The sequence below is a fragment of the Ciona intestinalis genome, chromosome 8, assembly GCF_000224145.3.
Source record: "Ciona intestinalis chromosome 8, KH, whole genome shotgun sequence".
In the NCBI taxonomy this organism is placed as follows: Eukaryota; Metazoa; Chordata; class Ascidiacea; order Phlebobranchia; family Cionidae; genus Ciona; species Ciona intestinalis.
In genome coordinates, this window is record NC_020173.2 from 3,894,978 (window position 1) to 3,911,708 (window position 16,731).

The 16,731-nt window shown below is 33.4% G+C and overlaps 3 protein-coding genes across 7 annotated transcripts in view; 1 reads left to right on the forward strand and 2 right to left on the reverse strand.

The window, feature by feature from the left end:
* On the reverse strand, positions 1 to 4,378 carry LOC100176985 (UDP-N-acetylglucosamine/UDP-glucose/GDP-mannose transporter). Its single transcript, XM_002127314.5, has 8 exons — positions 3,876 to 4,378; positions 3,411 to 3,531; positions 3,042 to 3,181; positions 2,346 to 2,414; positions 2,031 to 2,133; positions 1,387 to 1,547; positions 908 to 1,069; positions 1 to 325 (listed from the first exon to the last, which is right to left on the reverse strand). Exons 1-8 carry the CDS (start codon positions 3,986 to 3,988, stop codon positions 241 to 243), a joined length of 954 nt encoding a protein of 317 aa, XP_002127350.1. The 5' UTR covers positions 3,989 to 4,378; the 3' UTR covers positions 1 to 240.
* Positions 4,288 to 12,521, forward strand: LOC100177030. Its single transcript, XM_002121411.4, has 18 exons — positions 4,288 to 4,406; positions 4,710 to 4,880; positions 5,140 to 5,234; positions 5,619 to 5,821; positions 6,151 to 6,376; positions 6,597 to 6,794; positions 6,913 to 7,153; positions 7,419 to 7,553; positions 7,889 to 8,069; positions 8,884 to 8,969; positions 9,228 to 9,444; positions 9,904 to 10,012; positions 10,186 to 10,338; positions 10,752 to 10,874; positions 11,182 to 11,362; positions 11,533 to 11,628; positions 12,118 to 12,185; positions 12,273 to 12,521. Exons 1-18 carry the CDS (start codon positions 4,358 to 4,360, stop codon positions 12,393 to 12,395), a joined length of 2,655 nt encoding a protein of 884 aa, XP_002121447.1. The 5' UTR covers positions 4,288 to 4,357; the 3' UTR covers positions 12,396 to 12,521.
* LOC100179370 (mediator of RNA polymerase II transcription subunit 12-like protein) overlaps positions 12,471 to 16,731 on the reverse strand; it is a 23,649-nt gene continuing 19,388 nt past the window's right edge. For 4 of the 5 annotated variants that reach the window (XM_026835552.1, XM_026835550.1, XM_026835551.1 and 1 more), the window contains exons 37-44: positions 16,498 to 16,661; positions 15,941 to 16,133; positions 15,229 to 15,484; positions 14,797 to 14,945; positions 14,353 to 14,515; positions 13,784 to 14,081; positions 13,211 to 13,334; positions 12,471 to 12,704 (exon numbers count right to left, since the gene is read on the reverse strand). In XM_026835552.1, the coding sequence (XP_026691353.1) occupies positions 12,606 to 12,704; positions 13,211 to 13,334; positions 13,784 to 14,081; positions 14,353 to 14,515; positions 14,797 to 14,945; positions 15,229 to 15,484; positions 15,941 to 16,133; positions 16,498 to 16,661 (1,446 nt within the window). In that variant the 3' untranslated portion in view covers positions 12,471 to 12,605. The remainder of the gene's footprint in view (positions 12,705 to 13,210; positions 13,335 to 13,783; positions 14,082 to 14,352; positions 14,516 to 14,796; positions 14,946 to 15,228; positions 15,485 to 15,940; positions 16,134 to 16,497; positions 16,662 to 16,731) is intronic. The other variant, XM_018812776.2, reaches the window with a different exon arrangement.

The following is a 16,731-nucleotide window of genomic DNA, read 5'->3' on the forward strand; positions in this document are numbered from 1 at the left end:
TATATCTCACTAGCTTAATGTATTGGCAGTTACTATAACTACATTACTAAAAATACGAGTAAATTACATTATACCAAGTATAATGCATAAAACAGTATGTAATGGTTGACTAAGATTATAATACTATATAAATATTACTTTGTGCATACAAGGGTGATTATAAAAACTGCTGAAACAAAACAGTGACTGAATAAAGTTCCGTTAATAAAACTAAGCATAAACTGTCATGCTGTAAAACAATTAGGCACTATTTTCCCTCGCTGGTGTAGCAACCTTTTGTTTACTTCGAAAGGCAACGTAAGAATATAAAACGCTTCCAAAGACACTAGAAAGAAAATAAATGGATTAATAGTTTTATTCAAATGAAAGAATGTCATTTATTTATTCTCACATGACCGGGTAACTTAAAAAGTTATAACACAGTTGTTTTGTTTCAAACATCCTGTGCCTGTTATATATGTAACTTTGTAAGTGATTTTTTTCGACAAAACTGATAATTTGAACAACCCATTAGTAACTACTGGGTTGGTATAATTTCCATTTATTGTTTTGCCTATTGACATAAATGCCAACAGTGGTGACACTTTTAAGCCTAACATTGCTTTTTACAGGGTAAGCACTGTATTATAATACCAGTATTGTAGATAAATACCACATGTGTACATTACTGTATATTAAAAAAGAAGACCTTGTCCTAACTTATTGTCCCGGCCATTTATGAATAGATGATTAAATGTAATTTACTCATGAATAGATGATTAAATGTAACATGGCTGGAAAATGACAGTTGTTATATTACAGGTGTTCTGTTTCATACACCTTATGACAGCTTACAAGTTACAACGTATGTTACTTTTTGGGTGAATATGTAAAGCAAAACAAGTGATATTCAGTTATTTGTTTTTACCTGATATTTATTCCAATGAAGTTCAACCAAGAGAAAATATAATCTCCTCCAAACACCATTCCAATATATGTAACTGAAATGTTCTTGAGACATCCTACTACTGTAGTTGTAAGTGCAGAGTTGTAAGCGGTACATACAGTTATGGAGTACATCAATATAAAACTGAAATAAAATATTAAAATTAGAAAAAAGTTATTTTCATCTCAGCAGTTTTTTACATAAATAATTTTCTTGAAAAAAATCAACAGCATTTTAAGAAAATTACATGCACTATGCACATATTACTAAGTATAAAGATCCAAAAGAATAAAAGATGTATACTGTATACATATTGTTTAAAATTAAGCAAAAATCTTTTTCCATTCAAAAGTTATTGTATGTTTAGGTATAACTTGATCTTTGTTTTATGTTTCAGCTGTTACACTTTTAGTTGCTGTAAAATAGACTGCATTTTTGAACTTAAGTATTTATATACCTACCCCATAACACATGAAGCGATGAACTGAACAAGGAAGTACATATTATTCCATCCATCAAATGAGAGAGCTGATTGAATATCCCCAGTGAAAAAAGATAGGACTGTAGCTGGTATGACCATGAACAAGCAATTGTAATAAGTTATTCCATATTTTCCAAGATCCTATATACAGAGAAATCAGAATATTTAAAAGATAATGTAATGTTTGTTCCTATGTCTTAGTGGTTAGAGCAATTGCATCTGAACCAGAACAAGTTTGAGGCTTAATGCTGGAATTACTGTTTCTGTATATATCTTTAGACAAGGCATTTAATTGGTACTATTGCTCCAACCCAATGGTTTGCAAATGGTCAGCCATAGGAAAAAAATCACACACTACGTTACATTATGTTTTATTACAACCATCGCTGATGGTCCATCAGTGTCCTGCTTATTACGACCATCAGTGTAGAACAGTAATTTGACAACACTTACAATAATTTAAAAATAAAAACCTTCACTATCTATATGGGGATAATATGCAAGTCTCAAATAATTTCTGGTAGACAATAAAAAGAGATAAAAAATAATTAAAATACCGTATATATATATATATATTTAAATTTGTTATATTATCAGTTAGCTAAAAATAAGAATATCTCAAACCTTTGAATTGAGTTGTTGTTTGATGTAAACATTATTAGCAGCAGTGAAAAGATCATTTACAAGAATAAAAATATAACCAACAAGATCAAATGCAAGATCATTACTGCAATAAAGTTTATAAGACTGAAAATGAAAAGTATATATATTTATTTTATTATATATTTAATACTTGTTAGAATTGTGGCATACAGTTAAAAAATGGTGTTTCAATTTAATGGTTGGCATTAAGTATAAAAGTATTTGATATTTTTTTGCATACAGTTACAAAAACTGTTCAAATTGAATGCATTATGGATATATATATCTGTCACTTACCTTGCAGCAACAATTGATCCAATAATCATTGTAAGAACAGTTAAGACAATCGTTGAGCTGGGTTTCTTTCTAAGACATTACAAGCAAGTGTTAAAAACATGAATTATAAGAGTGACCATCAATATCCATATCAAATATAATGTTTTTTTACACAAAACATAGTATCATGTCTATGAAATGGGGAGAGAAACAAACATTTTCACTTAAATAATTTGGTATTTGTGTTTTGATTAGCTTTTGGAAGACTATGTTAGTATTTTGTATTAGGAAGGCAGTTACCCCTACTCTGCCCTAAAACTAATGGCAGAAGCCCTGTTGTTGTTTGTTGCACATGTGACAAACTAGAGACTAAACTTCTTATGAAAGTGTCCAGTGATTTTGTTGATTATGAAAGGTTAATTTTTATAGCAGTTGCAATGAATTCGCCACTGGTATAAAAATTATATGATACTGCAGACGTACAATTAAGTAGGGTGGAGGAAGACGGGACACTTTTAGCATCTAATATACAAATATCCTGATCGTGTTTTAAACAACTAACAGTGGTCAATGGAACACTTAAAGCACTCAGTTTTATCATTTTTTGAATGCTTTTTGTTTACTACCAAATGAGATGACAATTAGAATGAAAAGGCGTTCTATTTTCTCCCACCCTACTATATATAAAAAGCCTAAATGGTAATAAACAGCTTTTACCCCAGTATATAAATCTCAAGCAACATTGTGAGGAGAATACTAAATCTTCTTAAAACAGTGAACATTGGTAAGCTTAGTTGTTTGGTACCAATGAGACCACATACCAGATTCCCCATGTATAATAATGGCAACGGAAAAATCTGTAAAAAGAATGCATTATGCAGAAATTGGGAATTTCAAAGAAATATACAGACTATGCGAATATTTTAATACAAACATGTTAGCCCATATGCAGGATACATTTTCAATTCGTTTTTTATTTTTCGTTACTTAGTTTTTTAAACCAAAACTTTTGAAAATGAAATGATACCAATATAAAACAAAAACATATAAGATCTCTGCACGGCAGCAGACCATTCATACACATACCTTTTGTGGTATAGTCATATTGAAGTCAGGAAAAGAAACCAAATTTAATAACTTCCCAATTCTTAATATGATGATTGCTGCAAGCATTTGGCCCAATCCAAGAAACTGAGCTGAAGGAAATCTGAAAAACAAAAGTTGTTGAAATTTTTTTGTGTATAAGTAAGTCTCATCATCGTAGCAGCAATAGGAGATAAAACGACCAGTGTAAAATAGCTATGGTATATTAATAGCATTTCAAAAATCACTTTTAAGCTACATTCCACACATTGTGTGTGTAACATGATGAACAGAGACAAATAACGTATTAGGTTAGCCATAAAGGCAAAGAATAATGCGAACTTTAATTGTACATGTCACATGTGCAACATAAGAGTTATATATTATAAAATTAAAGAGCGGAAGGTATTTATTGCACAAAAGGTTTATAAAGAATAAAAACTGATTGACAAGAGTAAAGGCACTTACTTAAAACTTGTTAAAACACTTTTGTTCACGATTACAATAAGTATTGAGGTGGATGCGTAGAAACATGCTGCAGTAACACGTTTGAATGTACTCGCATGCAAACTATCATCCATTTTGTTTTTAAAGCGATTGCCAATGTCTGGATACTGGAATAGCAGGTTACAAACGTAGTTCACAACGTCACAATATTAGAAGTGGCCGCCGTCGTAACAGTGTTTCCAAATAAATAGCGAGAAGCTGAACATTTTACTGATTGTGCGAAGAATTCATTATAGACTTACATAGGGTAATTCGACGTAAAATGGATTAGGATATACGTTACCGGTATGTTTATGTTATTGTGAGCAATTGATCAAAAAATCGAATCGCGCACCGTTTGTGTGGTATTATGACGTCATTCCGCCAGACTTCTCGTCGTTCTCGGGTCACTATAGTTACAATAGAAGCTATCAGTACGAAATACGCGCGCAGATGCAACCAATATGAGCAGGCAATCGGGAAAAGCTTCATTGAAAGACAACAATTCGCCAGGTGTGTTTTATATGACGTGTGGCTTATGTGGACACGGTATACTTATATTATACCTCTAGTTTCTTAAGGTTTAATGCCCTTCACACTCTTTCGGGCATGCAATGAAATTGTTTTTTTACATAAACAGTCAGAAGGTTTTCTGAACCACTTATCAGCAAACTAACTAAGTCATATAGCAATACCCAATTTTGTGTTGGGTCTTATAGGTTAAAAACTCATGCTTATAAATACTTTAGCCCAATGCAACCTTAAATATTTTAAATGCTTTGGTAAATTTTAACATGCTTGTTACTATTTGTCTAGCCACCTCTTATCTACTGTCTGTCTTGGAAAAAAGAGTGAAAGAAGACACCTTTCGTTCACCTGAGTCAACTTTATCTCGCGTTTCCAGCGCGTTTGCTTCCTTAGATGAAATTCTTCCTCATTGTGGAATATACACACCAGTGTTGAAGCTTATCAAGGAAGAATTGATAGGTGAATATTGACTACATAAGGTCACATGCATTATTTTTATTATAAACAAATTATCATCAATTCATTCTCCTAACCAGTAACAAATCATTTTAAAAAATCAATCACAATACAAACAATGGTTAATTCATATGGTAACTGCCTAATTAAAAGAAATGCGAATTAAAGACTGGTGTATTGAGATAAACTACAACCAAAAAATTATGACTCTATTTTTTAAGCCTGCACAAGATTAAGCCAAGTCATCATTGTTGTTTACCAGATGCTGTATACAGTGACACATATACTACATCATCAAGTTCAGATGGCAGAAATTCAACACAACTTGAAAGAGTTCCATACTTTGCGTTACTGCAGGTATATTAGTGAGAACGTAAAAGTGCCCCAACATTTTGGTCTTGGCACATCGGTTGAGAATCACTGTCTTAAAGCAATCATTCATAATAATTGATTTTACCTTTACATATAATTAATTGGCTACTACTCTTTTAATACAGTACGGTGGAGTAAGATTGGACACATTAGACACATAATATTCTAGTCATGTTTTAAAAAATTAACAACGGTCTATGGAAGTGGTGAAAATAAAGTTTTATAATTCATTGAATGATCTTTGTTACCTACAAAATTGGACGAGAAAATAAAATGAAAATATGTCCCATCTTTCCCACCCTACCATACAAGACTGTGTGCTACGTATAGGTAAAGCTATAAATAACACTATCTTTAAACTTGTTTCAGCGTTTACATGAACAACGCAGTGAATCAACTGAATTAATGGAAGGAAAGATAAACAAGGTCAAACAGGAGAATGAAAAAATCATGAAAGAAATACGCGATAAAGATGTTTCTATTGCTGAGCTGCAAGCATTGGTTGAGAGTTTGAAACAAAATGAAGTTGAATTAAATGAAGTTATTTTAAGCAAAGAGGCTGAGCTTGATGAGTAGGTTTTCATATTATTTGTAAAAAATAAATGTTTTCTAGTTTTTTAGGTTTTATAACTTGTGTGTTTTATTTTGTAAACCTTCAGTTACCCATAAGAATAAATTAGCATATATATATATATATATATGATTTTGTGGGGGAATATTTGTTCTTCTATGGCTGACAATTTGAATAACCTAGTAGTGACCATTGGGTTTAGACTTTTTGGAGCAATTGCTGTTAAATGTCTTGTCCAGTGACATACAGACCCACATTTGTGACGGCATTGAGCCTTAAACCTTGTAACTGTGTAAAATAAACCTAAAGTTTTATTTTATTTTTTTACAGTATTAACAGCAAAGTCAAAGATATAAAGGTCCATGCAGACGACAAAACACAAGCATATGAAGAGGTACTCAAAGAATTAAAACAGATTATTGGGAATCTTCGAGGGGAAAGTGGTAACCTGCGTAAATATAAAGTTGCCTATGATACGCTGAAAGACACGTTTGATTTACCTGCTGATAAAAGACCAAGAAGAGGTTTTCGTCGCCCAGTAGTATCAACCAAAAAGGTATGTGGTGCTTAATTGTTTTATTATTAGTGCACAGGTGCTTTGCATGGCCAGTGGTTATAATGTAGGCCTACCAACAAAAGGTACCAGTTCAAAGCTGCGCTGCTACCATTGTTGGTGTGCAGGTTCTTGGAAAAGGCACTTGGCATTTAAACAAGTAAATTTCATTGCTTCAACCCAGTGGTCACTAATCGGTTGTCTATCCTTTATTGTTTTGCAGACACAACTGTTGTCAAGCATAGAAGCTGCTTCGAAACTCGAGCAACAAATAATTGAAGTTCAAACAAAATGTTTGGAGGAGTATGATCAATATTTGGAAGAAGTAAAGGAAACTCTTTCCGCTAAAAAGTTTGCTGATAATGAAAGCGATGCTGAATTTTTTAACGAGGAACTACAGTTGGAAACATTGGGAGATGAGGTATCATGTGATTTTCATGTTTAATTTATTAATTTTTTTTACTTTTGTAAAAAATCAGCTAAATTTTTAGTTGTAAATTTTTTGAGTTTTTAATTTTGAGTTGTTAAAAATAAAACAGATGACAGCGAGGTTGAGGAATTTTCAAAGGTTGATCTCAGGCTCAGTTGTGGAGTTGGAACTTGTAAGGCAGCATCGAGATTCCTTGCAAAGTCAGCTCTCACAGATGGAACAGGCAGAGAACATGGCAGCAGGTGATGCAGGGAGCAATGCTGGAACTCTTCCTCCCTCTTCCATGGCTGGAGGACCTGGGAGCAGCAGGATGATGACTCATGATCAAATTGGGAAGAAGACAAGCACAGGTGATGCAAGGAAAGTTGGATTTTTTATAAAAAAATAGATTAATAAAAGCTTGTAAATGTGTAAAAAGTTTTTATTGTACAAAATTCAAGCTGTTACCATGTGTGTAACTTTGTGGGCGATCATTTTTGGTGGTATTTTTTTTTAAATAACTGACAATTTGGACAACATACTAGTGGCCACTAGGTTAGAACACTAGTCGTTAAGTGTCTTGCCCAAAGACACATACAGCCACAATGTTAGCATTTATTTATATTTTAAATTCAGAATCCCAGTTTTCAATTGAAAGTGGGTTGGAAGAAGACACCACTCCACTTGTTGACCCTACAAGTGATCCATTCAACCCACAAGAACGACTTCTCAGCAAATACTCAGCGATGATATATACATCTGTGAACTCAGGTTTGAATATTTATTTTGAAGACCTTAGTCTTTTCATAGTTACTGCAGACCTCTGGATCTATTTGTGGCACAAAAAAACACTTATGTATTTTATTATATAAAAAACTTATATATTACAAAATTGGAAAAACTCATATAGGAAAACTTCGGATAAGACTTAGGATAAGTTTTCAATAGTAAACAACTTTTTTCCTTTAATATTAAAATTACCTTATTTTACAAAAGCAGACAACAAACTGCAAATCAATTGTGCTAAAAAACTTCTCGAAATAAAAGTATATATAAAAGTACAAGTTAAAAATGCGTGCCTTTAATTAAAGTATATTTACCACCAGGTAAAACTTTTGATGAAATCAGCTTTGCACAATTCTGCCAGAGCTGTGGAGAAAAAACAGCAGTTTGTCCGCACAAAATAACAAAGAATGATATGGTAGTTCCTCTACCTCGAAACTGTACACACATCAAACTAGCGAGGCCTATGGTTCGTCTGAGCATGCCTGCTATTTCACAACATGGGTATGTGTAGTTGTATTTTCTATTCCATGTGGGTGAGGTCCCGCAGCGTGGCTTGCCATGGGTCCTAGAATTTAGGCCAGGATTGGCCCATTAACTCAACACCCTGGGTGCTACCCATGGAAGTAGGCAACTAGGGTTTTGAGAGTAATGGATGGAAAATGTTTTCTTGACAGCTTGGCCAAGCTGAAATGCTCCTGTCTTGCGTTCACATATGCTGGTCAGACGCCATGTGTAATTGTAACAGAAAAAGGACATAATTTTTACAAACACAAAATTTCTTTAACAGAAATAACAAATTTTTTTTGGGGGGCTGAACACTGAAGTGTTGGTCCTGTGACCAGAAAATACCGGGCTTGTTTGCTACCATTGTTGCTGTATGTTTGTTTTAGTTAGACATTTACTAGTAACTTCTCACCCACAAAGTTGCATTCTTGCCTCTTGGTATCTTATTAGTGGCACAAGGTATATAAAACCATTAAAGTGGTATGGCACTGTGGGTAAAGTGTTTGATCAGACATTACAAGTTTGATGCTCTACCCGCCGAAAACATGCTTCAAAGTTTAATGCTGTCACCATTGTGGACAAATATGTCCTTGGTTAACGTGTTTAACAGAAATTGCTCCAACCCAATGGTCCAATTATGGATTATCTAAATTGTCAGTCATACAGAAAGTTACGTATGTGGTAATCTTAAGCGTGCACGAGGTGTATTAAATAAGTCACCCATGTTATAATACAACTGTAGTTGCCCTTCAACAAGACAGCAACTAATTTTTGTTTCATTCATAATAATGTTGTGCAACTTTTTACATAGAGTTCATGACCATGAAGCATATGGACAACACGTGCATGGGAAATGGTATGACACAATACATGAGGGGCAACACTGGAATAATTTAGGTAAAAAATAAAGCTTGGAATATGAGGTTGAATGAATAAATGTAACTTGTTTTATCCTTGCATGGCCAGAAATGACATTCGTTATAACTTGACTGCTTAATTAAGGTTGTATATTTGAAAGTGGTACTTTTTCACAAATTTTTACTGTTTTTTTTTTCCGGAAATACAGTAAAAAATATGCAAAAATTTAAAACTACAATATAAGTTGACTTCCAGAGTGAGTAAACTATACAATATAAAAAACATTGCTTTAAACAGATACCTACGATGTAATATCAACTCGAAGTCTTCTTACTCCACTATGGGAAGATGCCAAGAGATTGGCGGGTATTGAAACCAATGCTAGCACATCGTCTGTGTGTTCTGCACGGGATTTATCTCTGCATAGAGTTCTTTCGTTACTGGAGCAATTTTATGCAAGTGTAGTTTGGAGGGATGAGAAGTCAACAGCTGATGATGAAGTCTCAACTATCAGGTATTTATGGTGTAGTTTATAGGTAATGGGTTCAGGGCTTTTCACTGATATAATTGTGGGTGTATATGTTCTTGTGCAAGACACCTAATGGCAGTTCCTCTAACCCAGTGGTCATAAATGAGTTGTCCAAATTATCAGCCATACATAAAAATATAAAAAAATCAAGTACAAAGTATTTTACATGGTAAATCGTAAGCTCGTACTAGGTGTATGAAACAGAAACCCATGTTTAACGACTGTCGTTTTCTGGCCACGCGAGAATAAAGTAAGTTACATTCATTTATACATGTTGAATTTTATCTTGGTCCAACCCAGTGATCACTAATGGGTTGTCCAAGTTATCAACCATATATAAAAAACATACACAAATGGTTACTAATTGGACGGTGATTGCTTTTTTTGCTTGATGGTAATGATTGCTTCATTAAATACCAGCAATGTAATTTTATTGTCATGCAGGGAACATCTGTACAACTTCATGTCTGAAAGATATCAAGAAGATGAAATATCTCCAGTCGCTACTTATGATCTCATAACAGCTATTGTAAAACATGCAGCACATGACAAGGTAATGTGAATAAATCAGGTTACTTATTTATTTTTATGTGGCCAGAAATTGACAGTCGTTTGGTTATAACACGGGTGTATAATTTTGTAATGATTTTTTTTCACTTTGGCCGAACAACTTTTTTAATAGCCCCAAAAAAATACTATATTTCATTCACTTAATTTGTCTTTCAGTCAGTTTTGGTTCTTGGATTAACACTTGCTGGTGTGTTGGATGGCTCAGTTGCAAGATATGTTCATTTGATCGCTGATTTTGTTGAATCTGTTGATTGGAAAAATGTTCATGATTTTGAAGCATTTGCGTCTTGTCTCTATCCATTCATGCATGTAAGTTGGTTTAAATAACTTTATATTTGTAAAAAAGGTATTTATGTGAAATGTCACCATTTGAATTTTTGTGTTTTAATTATTGGTAAAAAATAAGTAGAGCGTTATGTACAGACAATTGTCCTGAAAAATATGAAAGTAAAACATTTAAAAATAATACTAATGTACAACTACTATGTACTTTTACTTAAAAGTTATTCAAACTTTTATATTCCCATTCAAATTTGAGACTTTAAACAAAACCCAGTCCCAACTTTTTGCAAAATCACTAAAAAGATAATATACTTTTAAGATGTGCCTCCCCTGCAACCCCAGGTTTGGTGCCGATGAATGGGGGTGTATCTGAAATAAATTCCCAATATTAAATCTTAAGTTTCAGGAAATGAGCCACAATCTTTATATTGTTTTTAAAGGAAGATGATTTAGAGCAGTTTGTGATGGAGTTCACCGCACACAGTGAGAATAAAATATCAAAAACACTTGTCCTTAATTATATTATTCATATCATCACAAAGAATAAAGAACCGCGAATGCTGGTGAGAAATTAAGTAAAACATATGAATTGTTATTATTTATCAAAGGCAAGATACCCAACAACAATTGCTGTAACATAGTGGTCACTAATGAGTTGTCTTAATTGTCGGCTGACATAAAAACCTAAAAAATAATCACCTACAAAGTTGCATATGCGGTAACTTGTAAGCTGGCATGAGGTGTATGAAACAGAACACCCGTGTAATAATGACTGTCGAATCTAGCGACCAAGGAAAAGCAAGTTACATTATATTATTCATTCAAGCTGTGTTCTACTATTTTCCTAAAAAAAGGTTTAATTTTAAACAGGATGCTGAAGCAAAATTATCTGGTCTTGGCATGAAGGAAAAAGGGCAAATGACGACCCAGGAATTTCTAAACGCCATGGAAACAATTTCTCCCCTTGCTAATGAACAGTTGGTGATCCGGCTTGTCCATGAATGCATGCTTACCATTGGATATTCTGTTGCACCAGTTAAAAGATTGGCTTGTATCCTTTTGTATTTTATATGGATGTAGTCTAACAGGGTGGCACGCAAGAGGACCTGGGTTTTAGGCCACTGTTGACCCATTACACCAATGTTTTGTTGTATGTGTATATGAACTCAAAATTTTGCATTTATTCATATAATTTGTTTTCCTATTCCATTGTTTTTGCAGCCATTGCAGCATATATAACTCTCTTACAAATCTGCACTTTATTAAAAGAACATATTTGTGAGAGAGTAGAAAAGGCAAGACAAAAAGAGAGAGAAGGTAATAAGGATGGTCATATAATAAATATATGGAAGAGTGGGGGAAGACAGAACACCTTTAGCACATAATATCCAAATGTCCCGATTGTATTTTAAACAATTAACAACAGGAAAATAGAATAATGAGGCGTTCTATCTTACCCCACCCTACTATACTTCAATTTATTGCATTCTTTATAGATTGTTTAAAAATATATATACTAATATAGTATACACATATAATGTGTGACAAACATGACATGTCCACTATGAATGACAGTACCTTTCTTTATCCTCACGTGGTCAGAAAATGACACTCATAACACAGTTGTTCTGTTTTATACACTTTGTGTCAGCTTACAAGTTACCACGTATGTTGTCACTTTGTCAGTGATTTTTTTCATTATGAACAAATTATTGTAAGAGAACAAAAATATCCATGGCTGGCATAGAAAGCTACAACTATCTGTGCCATAATTTTTGTTTCTCACTTGCCACTTTATAATTACAGTTGTCACCAAGCTGAGTTCTTCGAAAAGTCTTGTCCCTGAAACTGGAAAAATTATCACAATGACTGAGGTAGTTGCGTGAAACATCAAAATGTATTCATCATATTAAATCAATTTGTTTAGAATCTAAACAAAAATTTCTTCATTTAAACTTTAGATAAAGAAATTGGCCTTCAACATAGCTCGACAGCGTCAAGCAGGGAATCGACAATCCCAGGTCCCATATGAAGACGACATGTATTGGAATTCTAGACCAAACACAAGAGACAGTCTTTTTTAACAAAAATTTTCCAAAAAAAAAAATTTTTACAGAATTTTTTCCTCCAAAATTTTTTGATGAAAATTTCTCCAAAAATTTTCACGTTTATGAAATTTATTTATTTGATTGTAATAAAAATTGCACTGTGACTTTATTATTTGCTCAGCAACTGTTCAGTTAAAGGGCAGTATGTAGTTATTTATATTCCTTTGATTCTTTAGCATCCAGTTGTTAGTAAGGTGGGGGTCCTTGCTGGTGAATATTTCTTCTCATATCTATCAGTTGGTTTGATTGTGGTTGTGTATTCAACATACGTGTGCTGTATTGTTGCTGAAACATCAAGAAAAAACGGTCACCATTATCATCATAAATTTGAACCACATTGCAAGCCATGCAAAGTTTAAACAATTCATTCAAAAAATTTACGATAAAATTATTTTTTTTAAAGTTATTTTGATGTTGCATTAAGGGTAAAAGCTTAACTTAAATTAAATAATGGAACAGAGCCATGAAAAATACATTTGCCAAAAGAGCTGTTTTGGGATGAAAATGTCATTTATATACTTTCCGTCCCTAGCAGCAACAGTTTAAACAGTTCCAACTTCCAGTTTAACTGCATATATTACAGTGGGGGAAGTTGGGACACCTTTTTTATGCTATTTTCCCGCTCCAATTGGTAGTAAACAAAGATTATTCAAGGAATTATAAAACCACATCCTCAGGACTCCAATAGACCGTTGTTAATTGTTTAAAACACGATCAAAGTATTTAGATATTATGTGCTAAAGGTGTCCCATCTTCCCCCCACCTACTATAACACCATAAAGTATTAATACCTGTGGATTCATTACAGACTGATGTCCCATCACTTGTCGTTGGTTCATTGTGCCTTGCATATTTTGACCAGTATTCATCTGATGTACATTACTACCACCCATATGTACTTGCTGTTGGTTCATTCTGTTGTTTCAAATTAAACGTTTTTTAACTTTGAAAATTAGGAAAATATTTAAAGATTTGCAAAAAACCGAAAAGGCATACAACTTTAAGAATTTCCTTTTGAAATTATTTTCCTTTTACAACAAATTTATATTGCCCTGATTACTTGAATAGATGTTAAAATAAGGACATTAAAAAAAATTGCCAAAAAACTGTTTAAGATTAACAAACCACCTGGCAGCAACAGTTTATAAACATCGACTAGATTATGTAACTAAAATGTTCATGAGCTTGTTTACCCTTACCATATGTATTAATAAACTACCTGACAGCAATGGTTTATAAATAATTAGTAAATTCTAAATCCAAAATGTTAAAAAAACTGTAAACTTTATGTTTAATAAAAAAAGTTTACGAACTTTGTACACTGTTACTATATTCAAAAGAAAAAGTTGGAAAACTTAATCAACCTCGCCATGTGTGTTGGTTGACTGGTCCCACGTTGCATTGACGTCATGCCATATTGGTTTGGTTGTCCTGCTTGTCCACCCATGCCTATCATGCCCATACCACTGCTCACTTGCTGGGGGTTTGAATACGCAGTCTGCTGACTATTTGGGTGGATACCGCTCACTCCATAAGCAGTGTTAGCGTTTTGTTGTTGGTTCATGAACTGCTGGTTTGATTGAGCGCTGGTGTTGGTTGATTGTTGGTAACCAATCTGGTTGTTGGGAGGGTTGGTGTTTCGGTAACCACTGTTGTTATAACCTGGTGGGAATTGAATTGAAATAATGATTACTAAGCTTGGTGGGAAATTGTAGCTTAGGTGTTTGGTTGTATAAACCTTGACGCTTAGAAGTTATGTAATTTTTTGCATGGTTGTTTGTCAGCAGGTCAGGAAAAATTATCACCCACAAAGTTACACATACATGGTAACTACTAAGCTGGCATAAGGTGTACGATACAGAACACCAGTGTTATAACGACTGTCATTTTCAGCCACGCGAGGATAAAGTAAGTTACATTTATAAATATCAACCTTGCATAATTCCATGTTGGTTTTGTTGCATTGCAGGTGTTGGCGTGTTGTATGAATTATATCCGACACTCCCCTGGTTTATCATATGTTGCTGTAAACCAACTTGTCGTGATTGTGGTTGGTTGCTGTACATGTCGTGTGAAGGAACATGACTGCTTGTACGCTGTAAAACAATAGTAGACTAGAATGAAAGTGCCACCATTGTGGGCGTATGTGTCTCTGGGCAAGACATACAAACGGCAATTGCTTCAACCCAGTGGTCACTAATGGGTTTTCTAAATTATCAGTCATACATTGAAGCAAATTTCACCAAATAATAATCACCCACAAAGTAACATACATGGTAACTTGTAAACGGGCACAAGGTGTGTAAAACAGAACACCCGTGTTATAATGACTGTTTTTGCCCCGCGAAAAGATAAATTCACTCAAAAAACTACTTACCACATGCCCTTCTAAGCGCTGTCTGATCACAGATTTAGAAATATCTGAATAACCTTGTGTTCCCATATGCCCAGTGTTAGTTTTACCTTGCGCTGGATGTCGCGATAATAATTTGAGTTGCAAAGCTTGGCGTGTACGGTCTTTAAAATCTGAGACAAAATATATATATATTGTTGTAATTACTAATTAATTTTGTGATGTTTTACCGACGAGAGAGTATGGCTGATATAAACAGATACAAAACTCAGGAAAATATGAACCCTAATATTTTATAAACAATATGCAAAAATCTAGGCCCAGATAAAAAATGTCATTAAATTAATATTTTTTAACATTGTGTTTTATTTGACAATCATTTTTTTAACATTTCTTTTTTTTACCAGCATTTTTTTTCCAATAGTTATTTTTTTAAACAGTTAATAATAAACTTACGCGTACTTTGCGCCTGTGCTTGTTGTGCTGAAGGTGGGAAATTGTTTGCCCCGTATGTTGACGTGATTTGTTGATTCGTTTGTTGATAGTTGGGGTAATTTGGGGGGTTGTTCGGGAAGTTGTTTGGGTGTTGAAACGAATTGACTTGTGTTGATGTCGTCCCCATCTGGTTCAACAAACTGCCAGCGGGAACGGGGTTCGGGGCGACAGAGAATGTTTGTCGGTACGGGACAGGTAAGTTTTGCTCGCTGGAAGTCTGAGAATGTTTTGTATTTTTCTTCAGTCAATTCAAATGACAGTTTTGTTATAAAAAAGTTAAAATAAATAAATATTTTTCATGTTATAAAAAGGTTTGGCTTTAAAATTTAGAAGTATTTTTTACTTGTATAGTGAATTTAGGTTATAACTGTTTTAAAAATTATAGTTTAAATAGTTACTTAAAAATTTGTTATGTTATATAGGTGATTTTTTTAATTTGTAAGAGGTATTTTTTACTTTATTTTAAATTAATTATTCTGTAAGTAACAAGGTTTCATTTGTAAGACAATAGATTCAATTTACAATTGTTTTAAAAAACTAAATTTGAAATGAAAAAGTAAATCAATTATTTCATTCAAATCCAACATTTATAGTTTATATTTTCACAAAATATTTTTTCTTTTTTTTCAAATTAAATTTTTTGAAATTAAATTGTCTCAAAATCATTTTTTACCCGAACTCTTGATTTTTTTTTCTTCTTTGGCGGAGGTTGTTTCATTCCTTCCGTGGATGCAGAGGATGCTCCGAAGGGATTTTTCAAAACTGATCCTTTGTGATCCGGGATCTTAGTAGGAACGGGGATCAACTCAGCTTCCTCTTCTTCCTCTGGAGGAAGTTGTGGAGGAGAGAGGAAGTCTATCAAATCTCTGGCGTCGGGAAGAGGATAAACATTGATCATCAAAAATATTGAATTGAGGAACAAAAACAATCAAAACAGAGGATTTTTATAGATCGTCTTTATTATTTGTCACTGATTTTTAAGCTTGGGAATTTGATATCAAATGTTTATTCAAATTATACTAAATATATAAACATTATACAAAAAAATGCCAAAAAAATAAATGATTTTCAAAACGGGGTGTGTGTATGATCATAGAATGTAGATGAAGTATATAAGATACCTAAATATAAAATTTAAAAGTAAACCTATTTAATGCGAAAATTATGTCTCAAGTTCGACCACACTAACAAAAGCATTAATTTGTTTTTAACACAGAAAAAATTTTCCACCTTTTCCTACTGTGTTGGTGGTGTAACATCAAGTTATGTTGTTCTTCATAAAACATTGGTTTACGTTCGATGGTCCGAGCTCCGAACCATGCGAGACAAAGTGGGGAGGAATGTTTCAATCCTTCAATCACGTCCCACATGTTTAGTTTTTGCTTGGATGTCACCTGAAATAAAGTGATTAAATAAATTCGGCAGAAGAAATGGTTAGAAGATCAAAGTAGGGTGAATGCTAAC

Bases quoted from the DNA above. Each gene is read 5' to 3' on its own strand.
- LOC100176985 (XM_002127314.5), bottom strand. From the start codon at position 3,988: ATGGATGATAGTTTGCATGCGAGTACATTCAAACGTGTTACTGCAGCA. The intron at 3,532-3,875 runs GTAAGTGCCTTT...TTTGTTTTTCAG, and splicing joins AGTGTTTTAACAAGTTTTAA to ATTTCCTTCAGCTCAGTTTC. The intron at 2,134-2,345 runs GTAAGTGACAGA...ACTTTATTGCAG, and splicing joins GGATCAATTGTTGCTGCAAG to TAATGATCTTGCATTTGATC.
- LOC100177030 (XM_002121411.4), top strand. From the start codon at position 4,358: ATGAGCAGGCAATCGGGAAAAGCTTCATTGAAAGACAACAATTCGCCA. The intron at 6,795-6,912 runs GTATCATGTGAT...AAAATAAAACAG, and splicing joins TGGAAACATTGGGAGATGAG to ATGACAGCGAGGTTGAGGAA. The intron at 7,554-7,888 runs GTTTGAATATTT...ATTTACCACCAG, and splicing joins ATATACATCTGTGAACTCAG to GTAAAACTTTTGATGAAATC.